At 41.2% G+C, this 18,597-nt stretch overlaps 2 protein-coding genes across 4 annotated transcripts in view; one reads left to right on the plus strand and one right to left on the minus strand.

The window, feature by feature from the left end:
* Positions 1 to 1,985: 1,985 nt before the first annotated feature.
* Positions 1,986 to 2,800, minus strand: hscb (HscB mitochondrial iron-sulfur cluster cochaperone). The gene has a single exon (XM_048560305.2). It carries the CDS (start codon positions 2,790 to 2,792, stop codon positions 1,986 to 1,988), a length of 807 nt encoding a protein of 268 aa, XP_048416262.1. The 5' UTR covers positions 2,793 to 2,800.
* Positions 2,801 to 8,811: 6,011 nt separating this feature from the next.
* Positions 8,812 to 18,597, plus strand: part of nek11 (NIMA-related kinase 11) — a 259,421-nt gene continuing 249,635 nt past the window's right edge. Inside the window, exons 1-2 of one of the 3 annotated variants that reach the window (XM_048560290.2) lie at positions 8,812 to 8,935; positions 11,888 to 12,143. In XM_048560290.2, the coding sequence (XP_048416247.2) occupies positions 11,977 to 12,143 (167 nt within the window). In that variant the 5' untranslated portion in view covers positions 8,812 to 8,935; positions 11,888 to 11,976. Of the gene's footprint in view, positions 8,936 to 9,439; positions 9,492 to 11,887; positions 12,144 to 18,597 lie in introns of those variants that run through there. The other 2 variants (XM_048560280.2, XM_059652020.1) reach the window with 2 other exon arrangements.

The raw sequence follows: 18,597 nt of genomic DNA on the forward strand, positions 1-18,597 counted from the left end.
AATGAAGAAAATGTTACTATATCCACTTTTCCCATGAAAGCAACCACTCCTGTCTACCTCAGCCCCACCATATGGTGCCATACATAACAGTATAGATTGCCTGATCATACCTGGAGAGCTCATTCATTGTAATGGGTTACAGTAGGCATTGTGATCATGGATCTACATGTCTCGAGTGATTCGCCCTCTGTCTACATGGGTTTCCTTCTACAGTCCAAAAGGTTTGCAGGTTAGGTGAACTGGCAATGCTAAACTGCCCCATACTGTCCAGGGAGACACAGGCTAATGGATTAGCCATGGGAAATGCCAAGTTACAGAGTTTGGGCAAGGGTACGAGTCTGGGGTGGATGGCCTTTGGAGGTTCAGTGTGTATGTGATGGGCCAAATTGTCTGCTTCCACACTGTCAGGATTCCATAGTTCAAAAAGATACAGTTGAAAGAAGTTGCCCATTTAAAACCGAGCTGAAGAGGAGTTTTATTTTCTCTCAGACGATCAATTTGTGGAATCTTTTACTGCAGACATATCAAGATTGGCTAATTAAGTATATCAGACACTGATACAGAAACTCAACAGAGCATCAGAAACAACTGAGGTGAAAACAATTTACAAAGACAAAGCCATGTCAGAATTTAAATATGCCTTACTTCACAAGTGGTAGGGTTGAAATATGTAGTTTTGTGATATATGATTTGTAATTCTGATATTTGAGAATTTCACGTTTTAATTGCAATTAACATTGTTGGTTACACATCTTTAAGACTGTGTCCAGCTCATGGTCCTACATTTTCAAAAGGATACACTGGATTTGAAAGGAACATAGTGAATATTGACTGGACAATTACCCAGGGGAAATTACATGGAGAGATTACATATATTGGGCTTGTATTAGTTGAATGAAATGCATTTGAATATGGAGAATTGATGGAGGCATGAGACTTTAGTTCTTTAATTCTACTTTCCAGCCTATTACCCGAGTCCTCTGCTCAGTTGTTCAAAAATCTATTTAACTTACTCTTGGAATAAACTAAAGGAGCAAACCTCCATTGATCATTAGGGGAGTAGCATTCCAAACACTAACAATCCTCAGAAAAAAATGTTTTATGCCTTGCTTTGAAACTCAGTCCCAGTTCTAGATTCCTCCATGAGTGGTACAGTGGTTAACACTACTGCCTCACAGCTTTAGGGACCCGTATAAGAGTTAGGATGCCATGTTACAGCTTTATAAAACTTTGGTTCAGCCACACTTATGAGTATTGCTTTCAATTCTCATCATCATACTACAGAAAGGATGTGGGGTCTTGGAAAGGGTGCCTGGTTTAGCAAGTATGAGCTATAAGGTGAGGGTAGAAAAAAAATCAGGTTGTTTTCTCTGGAGCAGTGGAGGCTGAGAAGAGACCGGATAAAAGTCTACGAAGTTATAAGATGCATTCGTAGGGTTGATGGTCAGAATCTGCCCTAGTCTTGAAACGCGCATGCATTTGAGGTGAGATGGGGAAGTTCAAAGGAGTTGTCAGGAGCAAGTTTTACTTTTAAAAATACAAGAGTGGGAGGAGTATGAAACGTGCTGCCAGGGGTGTTGGTGGAGACATATGATTAGGGTGTTTTGAGGCACTTTAGAATAAGCACATAACTATGCAAGGAATGGAGGCATATGGACCAAGGGCGGGCAGAAAGGGATCAGTTGAATTTGGCGTCGTGTCCGGCCTGTTCCTGTGCTGTAATACAGTTCTATGACTATCGCTGCCTTGAGTAAGGAGACCAAAACCCCACACTTTTTTTTTAAGACTACTGTAGTACCTCATACACATCCCTTTTGCAATCGTGGGCAACACGTAAGGGATACCAAGGCCTGGAAACAGAGATATTAAGGCAGTAACTGAGAGTGTATTGGGCCCAGATGCGGAAAGAGTTGTGACTGGCGAAGACGGGTCAAGGGTTCCTTAGGGTTTAATTTCAGAAAGCGATACCGTACCCCGGGAGGCTCTCAACGGGGAAGCAGACGCTCCTTTATCCGATCCCCGAGGCTACTCCAATATCGCATCTGCTTCAGGAGCGGGAGAGCTTCCCGCGGGCGTCCCGCTTCGAAGGCCCCGGCCACCTCCTCGTCCAGCTCCCGGAGCCGGGCCTCCACTTCCTTGGACACCTGCTCGATCTCCTCCGGGCCCCGGGCCTCCTCCAGCCGCTCGTTGAGGTGCAGGACGGCAGCCAGGAAGGCGGGATCCCCACCGCCGGCCGGCCCGCTCTCCACCTCCTCGCCGACGCCGGCTTCCCCCGGTAACTCCAGCCGCAGGAGGTACAGGCCCCGGGACAGAGGCCTCAGCAGAGTCCCGTAAGCCTCGTTGACTAACGCCGACTGCTCCTCCGAGAAGCGGCGCTCGTCCTCGGAGCCGCGGCTGAAGTTGTCTGGGTGCAGATCCCTCTGGAGATGGCGCAGCCTCCGCCGCAGCTGCTCGGTCTGCAGGCGGTAGCGGCGCGGGAGGCCCAGCAGCTGGAAGTAGTCGCGGCGCGGGTCCGGGGGCTGCAGGGCCCGGCAGGACGGGCAGAAAAAGGCCGAGCCGCCGTCCTCCTCCGCCGCCGCCGCCCCGGCCCGCTCAGCCCCGCACCGCCAGCAGCCGCTTGCCCCGCTGCAGAAAGCGCGGCGGCCGGCGGCGAGGAGCAGACAGGCTGCGGCCCGAGGGGGCTGCCTAAGGCCCCGGGCCGGGACGGGGAGCTGAGTCCCGGGGGCGAAGGAGTGGGCCCCCACCTTGAAGGTGACAGTTGGAGCCACGCGCCACAACAGCCTGCACAACATCGTTCAAACCAGCCAATCAGCAACACGCTGAAACGTCACTTACACCACTCCTCTACGTCATTTCCGGAATCTATCCCTCAATTGACCTCACCTTCCGTTCTGCATTTTCTCAAACTTTGCTCCTTCTCTTTCCCAATTCCTATTTTCTCCTCTTCATCCTCCCCAATCCTCCCAAACCCCTTCCCTCCACTCCCACATCTTCCTTCATCCTCACAATTCCCTCTCTCTTCCCTTCCCACCTTCCCTCAGCCCCTTTCTGCCTATCATTTGCCTTCTCTCCCCCTTCCCCACTCCTCTCATCCTCCCCTTTTCATCTCCCAAACTTTTCTCCACTTCCTTTACCTGTCAACCCCAGCTTCCACGTGCCCCTTCCACCTTTCTCCACTTCACTTAATTCTCTCTCCCCCTCTGATCCAAATACAAAGTTGCTGGAAAAGTTCAGCAGGTCTGGCAGCATCTGTGAAGGAGAAAACCAAGTTAACATTTCGGATCTGGTGACCCTTCCTCAGAACTGATCCCCCTCTGATCCATTCTTCTCCTTTCCCATCTTCTTCCCTTCCCTTTCAATATCCTTTCACCCTTGTCATACCTCACGCCCTTCACCTCTTCTTCTTTAACCCTTCCCACACACATATCTCACTCTCCATGGGGTTTTTTTGGATTATTTTTTAAAATAAATGATATGTTTAACATTTTGCATTTTTTCTTCACTTTTTTGTTTCTTTACCACCATTCCTTTTGTCTATTAAACTTTGTCAATGCTTAGCAATTGGCTCGTTTGAGGGGTTTAATGTTTTTTTGAGATGAGTGTATCTTGTTCTAAAACTAAAAATATAGTACTTTCCCCCCCGCCACCAACAAAAAGAATCATTCCCCACTCTCCACTTCTCAGCTTCCTGATCTAAAGTGATTCAAATTTGAAGTCTGGAGACTTATTTTAGCACAGTCATCAAATTTGGGAAGATGGAGTATCAGTAAAGACAAGGCAAGAGAGAAAAGTATTAACATGGGAAATGACAAAACAGACCATGACAGGAAGTGATTACGAGTGGGTGTCTCACAGTAATTCGACAGATAAGGTTATAAAAATGGCAAAAGGAGAAAACTAAAGACTCCGCATCTGAATCATAAAATCCCTAGAGTGTGGAAACAGTCCATTTGGCTCATCAAGTCCACAGCACTCCTTTGAAGAACAGCCCACCCTTCCATCTTACTGCTGTAACCCTGCTTTCTCCATGGCTAACCACCTAGCCTGCAGATCCCTGGACACTATGCAGCAATTTAGCATAGCCAATTCACCGAACCTTTCTTTGGACTGTAGGAGGAAATCACAGCACCCAGAGGAAACGCATGCAGACATGGATACAAACCCCACACAGACATTAGCTCGAGAGTGGAATCAAATCTGGGTCCCTGGTGCTGTGAGGGTACTGTATGTACTGTACCATATGAATGCATGACATATTTGTCACAAAATGGATGAATCGATAGCGCAAGTAGAAATAAATAAAATCTGATAGCCGTTATACAGATGGTTGCAAGGTGACACAGATTGCAACCTGAATATTAAATATTATAGGACATTCTGGAAGAACAAGGAGTTAGGAAATGTAGAAGGGAGATACTATAAATTAATGATGGTAATAGCACAACTGAGATGGATAGTCTGCATTTAAGAAATCAACACATAGAAAGTGGTTTGAGCCGAAATGATAGACGTTAAAGGCAAGAAGTTATGTATGGGAGTTGTGTACAAGACCCCTATCAGTAACCACACAATAGAATGGAGTAGAAAATCAGATGGGAAAAGATTTACTTGGATGCTACCTGGACCAAAAGGTTTGAGTTATATGGAGAGGTTGGATAGTCTGGTATGTTTTTTCCTGGTGTATAAGAGAATGAGGGGCGAACTTATAAAGGCCTATAAAATCATGAGAGACTTATTAAAGGTAGATAGGCAACAGCTTTACCCCATGGTAGTTGAATCTAAAACTACTACTAGGGAATAGGTTTAAGGTGAGAAGGGTCCAGAGGGGCAGGTTTTGCACACAGAGGATAGTGAGCATTTGGAACAGCTGCCATATGTAGTAGTGGAAGCAAATACAATTTTCATCATTTAAAAAACATTTAGGAAAATACATGGATGGAAAAAATATGGAGTGATATGGACCAAACGCAGGCAAATGGGACTAGTTTAATTGTGAAAACTGAATGGCATGGAAATGTATCCCCTTTGACTCTGTAACAGCATATTCTGAAGCAATCCAGACAGCCTGTAATACTCAACCTGGTATTTGCAATGAGATAAAATTAACTAAAGACCTCATTGTGAAATGTCTGCAGGTCGCAGCACTCATAATGTGAATGAATTTTGCATTCAGTTTGAGGGGGGAGATGAAAGGGTCTAAGACTAGTATTTTAAACTAAATAAGGGCAATTATAAGGACATGAACACAGATCTAGATAAAATGAACTGGCAAATTAGGTTAAGGGATAAGTCAATAGGGATCTAGTGAGACACTATAGCCTGCTCTTTGTTCTAAGTAACTGTCCTCAAAACATTCTATGAACTCCTGGACTACAGTTATACATCTGACTTTTCTAATCTTTATGTAGATTGTTATATAATGATTATCACCTGACTTTTCTGACAAGCTCCCATTACTTCATCCTTCATAGTCCATCCAACATATTTAAGGGAATATTTCAGAATACACAGCGTAGCTTTACCCCATGAGTGTGAAAAATTCCAAGGGGAGGAGAGTTAAAAAAGTCAAAGAAAGTATCAAACTTAAAGAAAGATGGGGGAAAGATCAGAAGATTGGACAGAATATAAACAACAAAGAATGACTAAAAGATTAATAAGGAGGGGAAAGTGACAAGAGAGAAAGATAGCTATAATTATAAAAGAGATATTAAGAATAGATGCAAATATTTAGACATAAAAAGAGTTAACAACATGAATGTTGATCCTATAGAAAGCGGGTCTGTGGTATTAAAAGTAGAAAATAAGGAAATGATAGGTTAATTGAACAGATATTTTGCATTGGTCTTCACTACCGAGGATAAAAACAGATTCCCAGAAATGGTGGCAAATCAGAAGATGGAAGAAGGAAGGAAATAAACATAATTACTATCACTAGGGAAATGATAGTGAGCAAAATGTTGGAACTGCATGCTAACACATCTCTAGTCATGGCACACCTCATCCTAGCCTTAAAAGAAGTGGCTACTGAGGAAATTACAGGCCTGTTATCTTATCATCTTAAGAGTGAAGATGTAAGAAGGTGTTCTAAAAGATGTTATAGCAGGACATTTAGAAAACACCAAGATAATCAACAGAGAGAACATGTTTTCATGAAAGAGGAATCATGTTTAACTAATTTATAGGAGATCTTTAAAGGAGTAATGTGTGCTGTGGGTAAAGTGCAACCGATCGATGGGCTGCATTAGATTTCCAGAAGGCCTCGTAAAAGAATATTGCAAACATGTTTACAAGGAAAAGCAGTAGGATACTCAGTCTTTTGAGTTGCTTCACCATTCAATACGATCTTAGTAGGACAATAGGTCGGCACAGCATTGTGGGCTGAAGGGCCTGTACTATGTTGTACTCTTCTATGTTCTAAGATCATGGCAGATCTGCTTTTGACCTCAACTCTACACTCATGCATACCCCTAGTAATCTTTCATTGCCTTGGTAATCAAGAATAATTGCTGAAAATAAAAGCCTGTGATGCAGTGATTTGGCCATTATCTGGTAAGCAACATGGAACATTCTAGGTGGGTTGTTTTTTGAGCGAATGTTGGACAGGCTAGCATTTATGCATTGGAGTTTAGAAGAGTAAGAGTAATTGTAAAATATAACATCCTGAGAAGTTTTGACAGGGTGGATGTGGAAAGGATATTTCCTTTTATGGGTAAATCTAGAACTAGGAGGGGTCACCATGTAAAAACTAGGGGTTGCCCATTTAAGACAAAGATGAAGAAAAATGTTTGCTCTTTGAGGGTTGTCAGTCTTTGCAACTCTTCGTTAAAAGATTCTGTGAGCAGTGTCTCTGAACAGCTTTAAGGCACAGGTAGATAAATTCTTGGTGAACAAGGGAGTGAGAGGTTATCAGAGGCTGTTGGGAATTTTTTATTCACTCATGGGACATGAGCATCACTGGCTGGCCTATGGTTGCCCTCGAGAAGGTGAGTTGCCTCCTTGAACCACTGCAATCCATGTGTCTTAGGTAAGACTTTGGGAAGGGAATTCCAGGATTCTGACCTGGAGGCAGTTAAGGAACAGTGATACATTTCCAAGTTAGGATGGTGAGTAGGTTGGATGGGAACTTGCAGGTGGTGGTGTTCCTACATATCTCCTTCCCTTAACCTTTTAGGTGGAAGTGGCTGTGGGCTTGGAAGGTGCTGTCTAAGGATCTTTGGTGAATTTCTGAAGTGTATCCTTCAAATACTCCATACTGCTGCTAGATTATTTAGCATCGTAAATATCCAACTCCTTTAATTATCAACCACAATCTAAAAGTTATGTCTCTCTGCATACTTGTCTCATCAGTTTTACCACTGCTCCACAGTGCTAGTGGTGGAGGGGCTGGATGCAATGCCAAGCAAGTGGGCTGCTTTGTCCTGGAGGATGTTGAGCTTCTTGAGAATGGTTGGAGCTGCACTCAGCCAGGCATGTGGGGAGTATTCTATCACACTCCCAACATGTGCCCTGTAGATCGTGGACAGGTTTTGGGGAGTCAGGAGATGAGATAGTCACCGCAGTATTCTTGATGTTTGTCTTGCTTTTGTAGCCACTGTATGTATATGCCAACTCCAGTTGAGTTTCTGGTCAATTCTGCAAAATGGAACAACGTGGACTTGAGGACCGTCAGATCAGCTATGATCCTATTGACTGGCAGAGCAGGTTTGAGGAGCTGAACAACCTTCTCCTGTTCTTGTTACTCATGATCTTATGGTCATATGATAACCCCCAGCTTGTTCATAGATTAATATCAGATCACATATGATTCTATTAAACAGTGGGGCAGGCTGAAAGGGTTAAATGGCCTACTTCTGCTCCTAATTTCTGTGTTCATATGTTTCTCAAATTATGTGGTAAATGTGATTTGGGGATGCGAGCTTTAAGGACATAGAGCTCAAACTGATTTCTGGTAGCTGCAACGTGTCTTTTAGTCCTCCAGTTTATTCACCTATTGGTGGGCAGGGCCTAATGGTCATCTTTAAGTATAGATTGTAGCTGCAAAATTAGCTTGTGAAGAGGTAGGTGTATGTTTTAAAAGAACCCAGCAGTTTATACAATCCCCATCATGATAAACATCTGCCAGCCCCGCCTCCTCCACCCTATCACCCCAAGTCTGAGATACTGAAACTGGATCACCCTAAAAAAACAAAGTTTAGCGACTGTCCCGTGCATCTGAGAAGATAGCATGATGCCCACCAAAGTGTCACAGAACAGAAACATAAATAAAGAAAACAATTATTTCTCATATGCAAAAAAAAGCCTCCTGAGAATATTTACTCAATGATTTCCCATGAATATGCTGAAAGGAAATTAACCTGAAAATTGAACTCTTTTTTTCTCTCTGCATCGATGTTTTCAAATCTGCCCAGCACTTCCTGTTCTAATAAAATAGCGGAATGACAGTATTATCGTAATGTTGAGACTGAAGGCTGTAGCCTGTGGTGCTTAGCCGGTCCGGAGAGCCAAGTTCGCTGTTAGCCTGCAGAAACCTGGCAGTGTTGCAAAGTTTGCAGACGGTCTTCTTGTCTGACGTTGTATGTCTCAGTTAGCCAAGCAATTGAAACGAAAGGACCTCGTTCTCGCGGATCAGTTAAGAAGTAAAGTTTAAAAAGTTCAGTTGAAAGATAAAAAATCTGCAGAACTTTCTGTTCTCCTCAAAGAAACAGTAAAATTCTTGAATCCCAGGCGAGAAAAGGCAAATTTCAAATTTTAAAACAGCGCTGACAAGACAACTGCGCAGAGAGATATACGATTAGTTGGCGATGAAATGGGTTGGATATGTATTGTGACAACTAATCTATACAATACAAACTATGTGAAAATTGAATCATTTTGATTTCGATGAATTGAGGTTACAAAATTATTTCGCCTCCGGCAATCTACAGTCTGAAACAAAGTAATCACAAAATCTTAACAACTCTTACCAGTCTCGCCACGTTCTGAAAACTGAAACCCCGTCCCGTCCTTCGGGACGCCAGGCCGGAATGCAAATACTCAAAATAAAAGTTCCGACTGAAAACATGTCTAAGCGAATTTGGCGTAAAGTTTGTTGAAAATTAAAATTCTTTGTCGAAGCAATGCGCAAAAACAAGAATGGAAGTACGTGCAAAAATAGACTTTCAATTTGAAAAGGTAGCTTCTTTTTTAAGGAGAACAAAATGAGTTAAAATGTCTCGAAAACAGCACTTAAGTAAGTGTTCAGGGTTAATCTGATAAAAATGACATATGCAATCAATATTTTTCTGAGGAATTGCAAATCAACGATTTTTTAAAAGAAATTGAGGCGGGGAGACTTCTTAAAAAAATTTGTTTCTGATGTTTCCCGGACGTGAGCCCTCGCCATTGCAGTGACGTCAAGGTGAAAGTGGTCTATCTGTTAATATTGGGGGCTCCCGGCATCCTCAGAATCGTTGCGGAGCAACCGGACTCTAAACTCCGAGATCCGCGAGCAGGTAAACAAGGTGCAGCTAACAAATGGGGCATTGCATAAAATCTACCATATTAAAAAAAAGCATAACTTTCCTGTCTGTAATTTATTGCATTAAAGCCGTTGCATATGGAGAGGGAGAGAGAAATCAATTAAATAACTTGATTGCAATTAATAATTTAAAGAGGGAGCCCAGTTCTCAATGTATCTTTCTATTTGTGTCCTGGGCACGTGAACGTGGCATGTGAACCTAGCTTTGTGCAAAACCCGTCTTTGAATTTTCATCGCCTTACTGGTAACTATCGCTTAAGATCCCCTAGGGTGACCTTATTTGGGAGGACGTGATGTTTTCCAGAAAGGATTCTGCTTCAGATAAACTCTTTTTTTAAGAACTGGAGGGCACAGTTTTAAAGTGTTTTTGGATGGAAGCAAATGTGAGCTGAGGAGGAAAAAATCTTTGTCACACAGTGAGAAATTCAATTAATGAATGCATTGCTTGGGACAGCAGTTCAGGTTGATGCAAGCGTTCAAGAGGGCTTTTGATTATTTAAATGGAATCAATGCGCGAAGTGATGGGGAAAGAACAGGGGATTGGCACTGTTAAAATATTTAGAGACATGGTGCAGGCACACTGCGCTGAATTGCTTCCTTCTGCATGTAGCAAATCTGCAATTTCAACAAAATATCATTTACATCATAAAATCGTAAGATGTAGGAGCAAAAGTCAGCCATTCAGCCCAGTCTCTCTGCTCTGCAACTCATTAAGTTCATGGCTGATCTGATAATACTCAACTCAGATTTTTCTACCCTTTCCCTATAATGCTTGATTCTCTTAATGCCTAAAAATCTTTCAGATTTTACCCATTTATGTCTTAAATCGATGATCCCTTATTCTGTGATTAGTGTCTCTGCTCCTAGACTCTCCCACAAAGGGAAACAATCTGTCAGCGTTCTCCCTGCCAAACCCCCTAAGAATCTTGTACATTTCAAAAGGTCACCTCACATTCTTCTAGATTCTAATAAGGAAATTAAAAATAGATACATCAAAAGTAGGAGCAGGCCATTTATTCTACACTTCAAGCCTGTTCCACTATTCAATATGATCGTGGCTGATGATCCAACTCAGTACATGGATACATTGAAGTAGTTGGTTCAGTTTTCCTTGCAGAAGGGAAGGTTGGGAGGAGATTCCTATGGATGGAGAAACAGAGTAAATGGTTTCAGTTTGATGGCCTGTCATCAGATTCAGTTAGTATGAAATTGCACACATGCTAACACTGCATCTCTTCTCCCACTTCTTCCCCAATTATTCACTCTATTATTTAATTGCCAGAAACAGTTATGAACTGCACATGTGCTCAGTAGTTAGGTAGAGTGTGGAGGGTGAAGCATGAAGGGGTAGATCGGAGAGTGTGTGGAGAGTGGATATGAGGGACTGCGCACAGGGTGGGTATGGGAAGCGTGAAGGTGGGTGTAAGGGAGTGTGGAGGCAATGGAGGTGTGTTTGGAGTTATGGTTCACGTTTGGAGACACATGCAAAAGTTTTCTGCTTTATGCTCCTCAGGTTGTAATTTTACACCAGTTCACATTAATGGATGGAAAATCATAGGCTGACAAGCACAACAGATTGAAAAGCCTGGTCTGAACAACTGGGAGATGCTTTGACTGAGTTTTGTTCTATTTATTCATAGGATGAGGGTATTACCAGCTAGGTTGGCACTTATTGGCCATACCTAATTGCCCTGGAGCGGTTCTAACAAGAATTGCCTACTAGTAGCTCTTTATACTGGTAGCTCTTACTGCTTAATAGTAGTTGCATAGCTAATAAATAGCATTTAGAGTTCAGTAGGTAGAATAACCACTTAGTGCTGAGGAAATCAACTTCTTTCCTTACAAAAAAAGTCATTATTTGAAACAAATCATGCATTTTTTCCCTAAAGTAACATACAACTTACTTGAGCACTGCATTGGAATTCATTGAATATATTGTTTATTACACCCTTGAAAGAGATAACAGCTGGTTTGCGAAGCAGAGTGAAGCCAAGAGCTTGGGTTCATTTCCTGCACTATTTGACGTTGCCATGAAGGAATCTCCTTCTTAACTTCTTCCCTTGGCTGAGGCATGGTAAATTGTCACTGGTTGTTTCTCTCTAATGAGAGAGTAGCCCTATGGGCTGCTAAGGCTATAGAGATCACCTTTTTACAAAAGAGATAATGCACACATTACTTAACCACTTATGAACCATTTTGTGTTATTCAGTGATGAAAGAATCGGCATATTCAACTTCTAATACCAAGTTGGTTTGCTGTTCCTATTCTTAGCTACAGGTTATGATAATTTTCTACCCATAGAGATTGTACTGTTGCTGTATTAATGTACCAATCCTTTAACTGTGTCAATCCTATATTTCATTGTTCCAGCAGGTGTTTGGGTGACTCTGCATGTGAGAATTTAAAAATAACGTGTAGTGGAAGAAAGCTGTCAAGATTCACTTAGTGAGAGGGGAAACATGCCAAAATTCCATGAAGCTACAAAAAGTGTTAGAAACACTTCAGTAATGGTCTGCACTGAGTCACTGATTGCAGGAAGATACCAGGTACAAGAGAAACTTGGGAGAGGCAGTTTTGGGATGGTTTATGTCGTGCTGGACAAGAAATCCCAAAAAACTGAAGAACTGTAAGTTGAAGTTCTATACTTTTGAAAAACACCGAGGTCGCAGTATATGGCCATTAGTTATAACATTAATAAACAAATATTATGAAGCAGTAAGGCTGGATTATTTGATACAATGTGTGTGTGTGTGTGTGTGCGCACGCGCACGCAAAATGAAGGACAAAATTGACATTCAACTTAAAAACAGAAGTCTGAGTTTCAATATCTCAGATTTCACTTTGTGTTCATTTGAGAACTGTTGATTCTTTTTTGAAATTAATCCTGAAGTTTGTTTCCCTTGGCTAGAGAGTCTAGAACTAAGGACCATTGTTTCAGATGAAGGGGGTCAGCTGTTTTGGACCATGGTGAGGAGCAATATCTTCATCAGATTGTTGTGTATCATGAAACTCTTCATCCTTGGACGCAGATAATAAATACATTCAAGACTGAGATCCATAGAATTTGGACGCAAATAGAATCGAAGAGATAGAAGGAGAGGGCAAGAAAGTAGAATTGAGTTTAAGGATCAGCAATATGGCTCCTTAAGCTCCTCGAGACATCTATCCCTGCTCATATTTCTTATTTTCTTTGATTGCTGTATCATTCTTTGTTAACCCATTTATCAATTTCTCCTGTAAGTGAGAGCTTGAATCATAAAAGCATTCCTGGTTTTCTTTTGTAAATGGTTCAGCTGTACATTTTCTCACATTTGACTGGTTTGAGGCAGCCCGATAAAGCAAGGCACCACAGCAACAAGATTTTGACAGTTTGATTTCTCCAGAATCCTCTCCTTGCTTTGTTCAGTTCCCATCTTAATCAGAATGCAGTGAGTAATAATGTCTGGTTTTCTCTGGAGACGAAGGAAATTTTGAGGGACAAGGATTTTCAGATAATTCCTATCTGTTACCGAGCAACATTTTGGGAATGATGTTGGTCATTAATGCACTTTCAGCCCAATCTGGGATATATTTATGAGGGCTGATGATATAAAGCTGATTACAGTCTCAATACATGACTTAATAATATATAGTGATTGACATTTGCACCTTGGTATAGTTCCTTTGTACCTGAATCAGAAGATAATAATAAAGATTATTTGTCTATTTCACTTTTAAAAAAAAATCATTTAGAGTTCCAGTTTGCTTGTAAAATGCTAAGCTTTAAAGCATTTTTATCATTAATAAAACCTAATTAATGGCAGTAAGTGCTGTATCAATATTTTTCCATTAAATCCATTTAAATTTGAGATACAACTGGTATTTTCACTGCATTTTTAATGGTAAAACAATTAGGAACAGTGGGAGCTCTTTGAGGCTTTTAAGATAGGAATTTTTCCTTTCCGTCTGTGATTTAAGGTAGTTATAACTGTGCCAAGACATGGGTTCCATAATATTTTACAGAACGGTTAGCAATTGCCAGCTGCGTTGCCATGGAAACATATCAAAGGAAGGTCAGGAGGTGAACAATTAGGCACAGGAAGATAAAATACTCATCAAAGTGTCTTATTAGAAATTGAGTTGAGCTATACATTTGCCACATACCTGTTAGGTAAGTGCTTTTTATAGAACCCGTATGTAAGAGCTTTTCTACGTTAATGAGATTAAGGCAACAAAAGAAATAAACTAATAAGTTATTTGAAGAGAATCAAATGAGAAGAACCTCATTACAGGCTGATTCCTGGATCAACGCAGCCTCTCCGTTGTAATGTTAGATTTTGTGTGCCTTAAAGGTGAAATCATGTGGGTGCAGTAGTCGAGTATGACAAATGATTTGGTTTAAGTTGGAACCTGTTCTGCGTAGAAGGAAGAGGATGTCATCAGTGGAATTACTCATTTTCCTGTGCTATTTTCTCTCTCTCTCTCTCTCTCTCTGTATGTATATATTTATTATATATATGTATATATATCAGTGGGAATCATCTGTAGTGAAATCTTGAATGCTACATGCAGTTTTGGTTTCCTTATTTATTAAAAGGATGTAAATGCATTGGAGGTAGTTCAGAGAAGATTTACTAGATTGATACCTGGAATGAACGGAATGTTTTATGACGAAACGTTGGAGAGGCTTGGCGTGCTTCCACTGATAGAGGGATGGTTAATTGAAATGTATAAGATGCTAAATGGTCTTGAACAGCTGAATGTGGAAAGGATACTTTCTCTTGTGGGTCATCCAGAACTAGGGAGAGATAATGGGAACTGCAGATGCTGGAGATTCCAAGATAATAAAATGTGAGGCTGGATGAACACAGCAGGCCAAGCAGCATCTCAGGAGCACAAAAGCTTTTCGCAGTGAGGTTAAAATAGTATCAGAGATAAGGGGAACTGCAGATGCTGGAGATTCCAAGATAATAAAATGTGAGGCTGGATGAACACAGCAGGCCAAGCAGCATCTCAGGAGCACAAAAGCTCCTGAGATGCTGCCAGAACTAGGGAGTGCTGTTTTAAAATTAGGAGTCACCCTTTCAGGACAGAGATGAAGAAGGTTGTGCAATTTTGGAACTCTCTGCCCCAGAATGACCAGTCATTGAGTGTTTTTAATACAGAAGTGGATAGATTCATGGCAGGGAGGTGAATCATGGGTTCTTGTGAATGAGAATGTGAAATTTAAAACACAAACAGATTAGCCTTGATCATATTGAATGGCAGAACAGGCCTCAGGAGCTGAATGGTCTATTGCTTTTTCTTAACAAGTTTGTAAAACATAGTTCAGGCAAACACAGTTGCTGTTCACTGCTGTTATTACACTGGCAGATCATTGGTCCTTATGGAGATGTCACAGGCATTGCTGTTTCTGATTTCACTTGACAGTCACAGAAGCGAAGATAAAATATACAGCTGCTGGAAATCTGATGTGAAACAATAAATGGTAGAAATGTTGAGCAAGTCTGGCAGCACCTATGAACTGAGAAACAGAGCTAATGCTTCGGGTTCATAACTCCTCATCAGTTTTGGTGAAGAGCCTTCAACAGGCAATGTTGACACTGTCTCTCTCCCCACAGATGCTCTTGACCTACTGAGGATTCACACATGTGCTCGTTCCAACAGAGGTCATTGGGAACGATTCATGTCTTATTTCCCATCTCTTTTTTAGACTTGGGCATGCTACTTGACTGTAGCATACCATGGATTTTGGCAGGGGTCAGCCAATTTAACAGGAATGGGCGAGGCACTTTAAGTGACTCCTGTGGTATGTTTAGAGAAACATTCCAACAATAATCAGATTTCTTTGTTTTAACAACATCCATAGAATGTTACAATTCCCTTGTACTCCTCTGCCCTGTAGTGTTTGCCTCACTTACATTTGGAGTACTCCCTGATAACCCTACTCCCTTCAAAAATGATTGAGCATTCTAATTTTGTAGTGCCAGAACAAACATTCAATATGCACAGGAAATGCCTGACTTAAACACCTTTAATATCCTGAATGATAGGGAAATGGTGCTTGTGTGTCACCAATTTTAAAGTTTGACTCAATAACATTTGTAGTAAGAAATTTTAATGATTGATTTACATTTATGTTTGAGAATGTACATACAATTCCTCAGAAAAGACTTAAGAACTGAAATTCTGAGGTTTTTTTAATCATTTCTCTTGTAAGGTTTTCAGAAGTTTAGATAACCCACATCCACCTCATCTCTAACTTAACATTGTAGTGAATATCATTGATAACTGGAATGACTCTAGACAAGTCCCTCTCAAGGACCATCACATCCTTCCCGCAGTGTGCTGATCAGTATTGGATGCAATGCTCTAGTTGTGGCCAAACAGAGCTTTATAAAGATTCTACACAACCTTCCCATTTGCCTCCTCTATTAGTGAAACTCAAGATTTTTAACAATTTACTCACAGCTTGTTGATGCCACTGTCCTTGAAAAAATGGTGATGAGCTGCCATCTTGAGCCGTATGCTTTGCTAATCCATTGCTCAATATATCTTTGAACTTAATGGACCTGTAAACACTTGACCAAAGGATCTTCTGTTCCTGCAGCTTCTGTAGAACTGTGCTATTAGGTCCTCACTGCATCCCCCTATGCTATCTTCAGAAATGCATTTCAGATTTCCATTCACTCATGGTGCATCTGCTACGTTAGGACAGTGCTTGATGATACAATCCATCTGATCCAACTGGATAGTTACAATTCGTCCAAGTACCTCTCTGCTATAGCATCATTTTAGTACCAAAGAAAGCCATTCGATCCAGGGAGTCCATGCTAGCTATAATTGCAACAAAGTATGCATCTATATATCATTATTGATAACAAGAGTCTTTTGTTCTTTAGCTAGTCTTTATGATTCCTGTATAAAGCCTAGCATGTACTTAATGTTGAAGAACAGTTGAGCCTGAGTTTCATAATGAGGGAGGATAAATATTAGACTGTCAGCAGGATGAAATCTGTAGAGAAACAGAAATCAGTCAACCAACTTATCAGGTTATGTCAGGAGCTTGGGTTTTTCTCCTTAGGGTGAAGTGCAGGAGGTCAAGGAAGGTTTGATGGAGTTGTACAGGATTCTAAAAGGTTTGGACAAGGTAAACAATGAAAGACTGTTCTCATTAGCTGATTGTATTAGCAAAAGGGGACACAACTTTAAGATTTTGACGATGAGTCACAACAGTGAAATGAGAGGAGAATCTTAATTCTGAGGAAGGGTCATCAGACCCGAAACATTAACTCTGTTTTTTTCCTCCACAGATGCTGCCAGACCTGCTGGGCTTTTCCAGCAACTTTGTTTTTGTTCCTGATTTACAGCACCACAGTTTTTTTGGTTTTTATTTAGGGACTTAATTATACAGAGAGTGGCAATGACCTGAAACTTACTGCCTGTGAAGGTGCTAGAAGCAGAGAGACCATCAATGATATAGTAGAGCACTTGATGGAAATAAAATTACAGGCCCATGTGGAATCTGCAGAGTAATGGGATTGATAGGATGCTGTACAGAAAGCCAGCATACAGTGATGGGCCAAATGGCGTCCTTATGCATTGTAACAATTGTACAGCTGTATAACTACTTTTGGTATTGTTTAAAGATTCTAGCTTTCAGAAGTTTGAATTCAATTTTAGGGCTTCTTTTCAGCTGACATAGAAGGCATACTGGTACAGCCCCAAGCCAAGTTACTGTACTTTACTCTTAGGATCACGAGTGCTACAGAGAATAAAGAGAGAAGGGAAAGGTAATTCAAATAGATAATAGCAGGAAAAATGGGTGTCTGGATAATGTGTTACATGCTGTAGTGTTTGCATGGAGGAGCAGAGTTAACAAAAGGACAGGCTCAGGGTAAAACAAAACTGCAGTGATGTTGCCTGACCTCCATGAATGGCTTTGTCATGTTTGATTGAAGAGGAGCATTAGTCCCTGGGAATGAATGGCTAACAGAACTTGCAAAATATATGGAACAGTGGAAAAAAATGTCTTCCTAAAACTAAAGATGGAATGATGCATCATTTTTGTGAGGTGTGTTCTATCAAGGGAGGAATCCTTTAATAAGGAGATTTTCAGGGCTGTTATGATGTAGTGGTAGTGTCTCTTCCTCTAAACCAGAAGGTCTGGATTCAAACCCCACCTGCTCCTGAGGTGTGCAATGAAATCTATGAACAGGTTGACTAGAAACTTCATAATAAAGAGATTCTGAAGAAGTCATGCTGGACTCGAAACATTAACTCTATTTCTCTCTGCTTGGATGTTACTGAACCTGCTGAGGTTCTCCAGCACTTTCTGTTATTATTTCAGATTTCCAGCGTCTGCAGTACTTTAGTTTTAATTCACTGCCGCTTATGTCACAAGAATGCTCTCCTTGAAGCTTTATCTTTCCCTGTCATGGGATTTCAATTTGTCTTTTCTCACCTTGTTCATCCTTCATTGCTTTCCATTCTCGTTCAGGCGTTCGGCAACTCTGTCCCCAGGGATTGTGTGTACCCCACATGGATTCAAACTGTAGTCCCATCCTTTGTGTTTCACATCTATTGACAATTGTCTCCAAGACATAAGACACGCCTTGGACTGTGCCCCAAGATCCACACTCAGTGCTTGTGTGCTGCTGCATGCACACACTCGATCTCACTCTTCATCAACACCAACTCACTCTATCTCAAAACTATCCTAGTCCCCAGTTCCCTTCAATTTTCATCTCATCCAAAAAGAACATTTAATAACACCACTTTCCTCTCCCTTTTGGATTTTAAGGTTCCAGAGAGGAGTCATTGGACTGGAAATATTAACCCCATTCCTCTCTCCACAGATATTGCTGATTTTCTCCAGCACTTTCTGTTCTATTTCCACCATCCACAGTACTTTGCTTTTGCTTGTGTTTTATTAAAGCTTAAGGTATTTCTAATAGTTGAACAGATGTGATGAGTAGGAAGTTCCTAAGTCTTTGGGTGTAAATGTGTTAATTCCTGTGCTGTTGTGAAGTTTCCATAAACATTTGTGATCTAACTTAGTTTTAAGCAACTGATTTGTGCCTAGCATGACAATGTTCTTG

This window comes from Stegostoma tigrinum, chromosome 2 (assembly GCF_030684315.1).
Source record: "Stegostoma tigrinum isolate sSteTig4 chromosome 2, sSteTig4.hap1, whole genome shotgun sequence".
In the NCBI taxonomy this organism is placed as follows: domain Eukaryota; kingdom Metazoa; phylum Chordata; class Chondrichthyes; order Orectolobiformes; family Stegostomatidae; genus Stegostoma; species Stegostoma tigrinum.

Coding starts and splice junctions, on each gene's coding strand:
- hscb (XM_048560305.2), bottom strand. CDS start 2,792: ATGTTGTGCAGGCTGTTGTGGCGCGTGGCTCCAACTGTCACCTTCAAG.